The following is a 5,645-nucleotide window of genomic DNA, read 5'->3' as shown; positions in this document are numbered from 1 at the left end:
GAAGTGCCTGGCGTGCTCTGGTCCACGGGGTCACGAAGAGTCAGACACGACTAAACGACTAAACAACAACAAAGTTCTAACCTAAGTTTCATGAACAGCATCAGCTTTAGTTTTGGTAAAGCTTTTTGAGGAGGGGCATTCAGCACCCCTTCAGCCTTGAGTTCAGCTTCTTTAGGTCTTGTTTCCTATACTTCCAGCACTGGCCGGTCACCTCAAATATGGCAGCTATGTAGTTCCTCCATAGATATCAACATGGGAGGCTAGAATGCTACAAAAGACATCAGTTTATTTCCCCACAGTCTGTTCTGGAATAAGCTTTTATTCTAGCTGAGCCCTGACACTGGATGTAAAGTAAACTAGAGAAAAAAGTACAAGGAGGAAAGTGAAAGGCTTGCACCCTCCCAGTACTCCACATCCGATTTTTATTTATTGTATTTCATTAATTGTATACAGCTTGATCACAGTCACCTCTAAGTGGGATACAGGAGATTAAACCATAAAATCAGAACTGAATTAAAAGTCTGCTGGAATAATAATAATAAATGCTTCATACCAGAGCAATCAGCCACCAATTTAATGATGCTGTTGTCATTTTAAAAAAACCTAACCAATATCTTTTTAACCAGTTAACCAATTAATATGACTTTTATGGCCAGCACCAACCAGCAAATGAATGAATTCACCCCCAGTCCAATAAATGAATCTCTATTAAAAATCAGACAGAAAGATACATATCATTTTATCTGAGTCCCAAACAAGATATCACTTCAACAATGCACTACAGCAAATTCCAATAACCGAGGTCACATGTAATAAATATTTAGCTGGACTTTCTATTTAGATATGTCTAACATCCATTTGGCATTTTAAAATCTTTGGTAAACTGATATGGGGCGATTCTCAATTTTGTTTCTACTTTTGATTAATTTTGCACAGGCAAGTGATGATAGTAGATTTCTCAGAACATCAAACTGTGGTAGCGCTGTTAGGGACTCTTCAGTTGCCCTTCTTATTGTGCAATTCATGATGCTTTGTGCTCACATTATTGGGATGGTTATATACGACCCTGCTTTCAAAACGTTTTGCACCTATAAAGGTTTTCAGGCAGTTATGCTGCTTAATTTCCAGTCAATGCATATCTGAACTTCCTGTTGAAATCCTGTAACTTTTCATACCAAATGTTTGCTTTTGTTGTGATTTTTAGCCCCTCTGTACAACAATGAACATCTAATAAAGCAGAATAAACCGGAGAGGTAATCAACAGTGACCTGGTGGCACTTTAAAGACTAACAGGTTTATCACATCATAGCCATTCTACAAACATACTACAGTAAAGTCTTTTTGTTGAGTTATTTTAAAACATCAGGAAGTACTAGACTGCCTTTCTTCAGATCTTCGGCGCTGTGAACACTTCATGTCCAAGAGTAACCCTCCCTAAATCCCAGACCAGTTGAGATGGGGATGTCGGCAGAAAACCTCCTGGAGGAGGAGCAGCACCAGAAAGTGAGTCTGTGCCTGAGCGTCTGCACTTCGGGCTCCAATCCGAGCTAGCACCGCTCGCATCCTTCAGCGGCGATCCGGGCTGCCCTTCCTGGGGTGGGGATCGGCGAGGGGCCCCTCAGGATGCTCTCGATGCTGAAGGAGCAGCTGCGGGGGCCGCGGCCAAGGCCCCCCTCCGCCCCCGGGGGCCGCTCCCCGCCGGGCAGCGCGGAGCCGGGCGGCGGCGGCGGCGGGAGGAGGAGGAGCGGGGTCCCGGCGCCGGGGGCGGCCGGGGAAGGCAGCGGGGGCCGCCTGAAGCGCCTCCTGCGGCGGAGGAAGCTGCCGTGGCGGAACATGCCCTGCGCGGCCGGGTGCAGGCTCCAGTCGCTGCCTTGGCCGGCGCGGCCGGGCTCGCGGGGCACCTTGACGAAGCAGTCGTGGAGCGACAGGTTGTGGCGGATGGAGTTCTGCCAGGCGGGGAAGCGCTCGCCGTAGTAGGGGAAGCAGCCGCGGATGAAGGCGCAGATCCCGCTCAGAGACAGCTTCTGCCGCGGACTCTGCGCGATGGCCATGGCGATCAGCGCGATGTAGGAGTAGGGCGGCTTGGCCGGCGCCCCCGCCGCGCCCCCGCCCCCGCCGGACGCCTCCTGCCCGCGGAGCAACGGCCGGCCGCCCGAGATGGCGAGCTCTTCTTCCCCATCGGAGCCCGGGCAGCGGAGCGGCTCGAAAGCTGCCTCCTCACGACGGAGACTCATCGCGAGCAAAGTCCGCGCAGCCGGCCCCGAGGAGAAACCGGCCCCAAGCCGCCTCTGGCTCGCTGGCTCTGCCCAGGGAGACCCGCGGGGACCTTCCTTACCCTGGAAGAGGGAGGGAGGGAGGGAGGGAGGGATCCTGCTGCCCATTGGCTGCCACTTGAGTGAGCAATGGTGGGGAACACGAGTTGGAAATCGAAGCACACGCGGTTTTTCTTTCATTAGTGAGGTTCTGAACATAAAACAGGCTATATACAGCAATAGGCAAGTGGGGAAACGGATCACGTCTCACCGACAAGGGCGACATGGGTGCAACACCTGCAGGTTGCCATCTCTCCTCCCAAACGTGAACACAACACGGAAAGCAGGTCCAGCTGTCATGAGCAAACTGGTCACCATCAGGGTTGAAGATGTGTGTCCCTATTCCTATCGGCAGAGCACTGGACTAGAACGGACTTTGAAAGTGGATGTGCAACTGGACGTGCAGCTGCATCAGCAACGCGGGCAGAAGGCTGCCTAAGGTCCTGCCTAAGACTGACTGCCTCAGTCAATCATCTTTGATTGAGGTGACCCCTGAAACTATTTAGAGCCCAGTACAGCAGTTTAAAAACAACTACTTATACTTGCACGAGTCAGGGTTCAGAAAGTATTCAGGAGTACCAAGATTTGTAATCTCAAATCAAAATCTGAATTTGTTTTCCAGTCTTAAATACAAAATACAAACAAACACAAAACTTGCTACCAAAATACGTGAGGGTGGGGAAATGAGCGAAAGACTACTGCTTAGAGCAACACGATAAAGCAGTGGTTCCCAACTGATGGTCTGTGGACCTTAGGGGGTGCGCATAACCCACCCAGGGGGTCCGTGGCTCCATTCACATAACAAAAACTATCATAGAGATATCAACATTTTCAAAAGTAGGAGATCCATGGCTTGGCTTTTGAAAAAGAGAGAGTCTGCAGTGCTTAGCTAAGTGGGAACTACTGCGATAAAGCATTTCGCAGCAGAGCAAGCCAAGATGGGCACCACCACACAAAAAGATTATATAAACGGAAATTATTATCTGCATGGGGGGGGGGGGAAATAACCAGGCAACATCACAGGTGTAGCAGAAAGAAGACGACAATTAGGGGAAATGCTGGGGAAACAGCCATACTGTGTTTATAGTAGTGCCCCCCCCCCCAAAAAAAAATCAACAAGGAAAGAACAGCAATTTATAAAAAACGTGGGTTAGAAAAGTATTCTTTACTATCCTTCCTACTTCTCCTGCCAACAGTATTCCAACAGATGTCCAAGCAGACCAAATACAGCACATTAATATAAATGCACATTTAGTACCAAACAAGACTACTGTCGGTCGCTCACGTACTCTGTATTCCCATACTCTGTATTCCCATAGGTGAATTTAGCCCGCACTCCAAAAGGAAGTAGATGGAGAAAGGGTGCAAACGTATTTTCCGCTCCCTTGAACAAGGGAAGCGATGACATGCGAATATTAGAGGGTCAGAGAAATCAAATAAGCATCAAATAGTAAATTCTAGCACGAAGTACTACTGAGTAGTTGTTCTTTAACAGGAATTAAAAAGGAACTACAATTACTATTTACAATTTAGGAAACAGCTTCAAAGAAAGTTAATTTGGCAGTCCCCCAAGCGCCATATAAAAATCCTGCCAAATATGGTGCCCAGTTTTCTACTGGGTGCCTATTTAACTTGATGAAAGTAAAGTACTTTGATTGCAGATCCATATCAATCTGTATCAAGTTGTAGAACATGAGCTTTGCCACACTTTGTGTTTCTTGCTTACTGGTGTGAAAACGAGACTTTTTATGCTGCCATTTATTTTTAGTTCTGAAATTATGTTCTGCAAGCTTATTAAACGAAAGTAAATATAAACAGGGAGTTCTTTTGAGCACGTTCAGGGGATATGTTTTTTTAAAAAAAATGTCTTAAAAAGAACTGTCTGATTCCATTCAAATATAATATAGTTTTCCTATAAAACCAACACAATGCCATCAGCATACATATATTGTATACAAGTATCAAAGTATATATTTCCATATATTAGCATAGTACGTGTTTGATAATACAAATATCAACAGAGAATTGTCGTCTTAGTAACATCACAATCTTGAAGAACACGCCCGGTTTCGCTTCCGAATCAGAAGCTGCCCTTTAAAGCCCGGCTGTCCAGTCCCAGGCAGGCTGACTCCGAAGCGCACCAGAAGCGCAGCCGACGGAGGGGGAGCAGCCCACGGTTTCCGACCCCCGGGGACCCCGCCCCCGAGCAGCCAAGGCTGGGCCGCTCGTCCTGTGCCAGAGGCAAGCGCGCTTAGGATTGGGGCCGGACAGGAAAGGAGGCCGCGGAAGAGCTTCGAGTGTCTGCGGGCGCCGCTTCCCCGCGAGGGCAGCCCAGGAGCCCCGTCCGACGTCGGCCAAATTCTCACGAGCGCTCGCTTCTGGGGCAGACATTGTGAAAGCAGCTCCGCCACGGGAGGCGCGCCCCCGACGGAGCCCCCCAGCCGCCCCCACGTCTCCTGTTCAGCGTTATTGCCCTTCCCCACAAAATCCCTCTAGAATTTTTGTGACGTGTAGGATGCGTCCCCCATTACGGAATATTTTCTCACCCGTTGGTTCCCTATCATTTCTGCGCCGCTCCCTCCCTCCCTCGTCTCTCAAGGTCTATGGTGACAGTATTCGTCTCTTGTGCACGGCGTGTATGACGTCATAATGATGGTGACGCAACAGTAAGCGCGTTGCAGCCCGGAGACGTGGCAGGAGCAAAGCCTCTTCGGCCTGAGGCTGCTTCAAAAAGGCCGAGGACCTGTTTCGGTGTCTGGCTCGCTTTCCCTGGCCAACCCGCTCCCTTTCCGGGCTCTGCCCTCTGGCTCCGGGAGCGCGCCTGGGGAAAACCACTTCGCTGTTCTTTCAAGGCACCTTTTGTGATTTAAAAGTAATTGCGGAGGTCACAACTCGCGCATTCTACTTTCTGTTTTTTAGTTGCATTAAACTTGTTTGGTCGATTAGTCGTGTCCGACTCTTTTAGGTAAACTACTCAGTTGTTCTTTAAGGTGCTACAGTATATTATAATTTTTAAATTCTTTTGGAAGGATTATTTTAAAGACTTTCTTAGATCGTATAACTTTTTTTGAAGACTTGATTCTTTTAAGAGAGTTTTTAAGAGGAGTCTTTTTAACTATCTTTTTAAAGTATTGTTTTAATTTATGGATAAGATTCTTCTTCTTAAGGTCCACTACAGGAGCTTAAGGGATGAGAAGCCCTGGCAAGTTTAAAGCAACCTGGGGCTGGGGGTTTATTAAGATTTAAGCCAAGCCTGAAATGCGTTTATAGCTGTTAAAATCGTTTCGCCTTTCGTGTCCTGGCTCCAAGAAGGGTCTCAACCTGTGGGTCCCC

General features: G+C 48.1%; 1 protein-coding gene across 1 annotated transcript; it reads right to left on the bottom strand.

Annotated features, from left to right (window-relative positions):
* Positions 1 to 405: 405 nt before the first annotated feature.
* LOC114606273 (uncharacterized) lies at positions 406 to 4,620 on the bottom strand. The gene has a single exon (XM_028748308.2). It carries the CDS (start codon positions 2,469 to 2,471, stop codon positions 1,548 to 1,550), a length of 924 nt encoding a protein of 307 aa, XP_028604141.2. The 5' UTR covers positions 2,472 to 4,620; the 3' UTR covers positions 406 to 1,547.
* Positions 4,621 to 5,645: the final 1,025 nt, after the last annotated feature.

The sequence above is a fragment of the Podarcis muralis genome, chromosome 11 (genome assembly GCF_964188315.1).
Source record: "Podarcis muralis chromosome 11, rPodMur119.hap1.1, whole genome shotgun sequence".
Classification (NCBI taxonomy): domain Eukaryota; kingdom Metazoa; phylum Chordata; class Lepidosauria; order Squamata; family Lacertidae; genus Podarcis; species Podarcis muralis.
The sequence above is the reverse complement of the archived record's forward strand: the minus strand, read 5'-3'. Positions and strand labels throughout refer to the sequence as shown.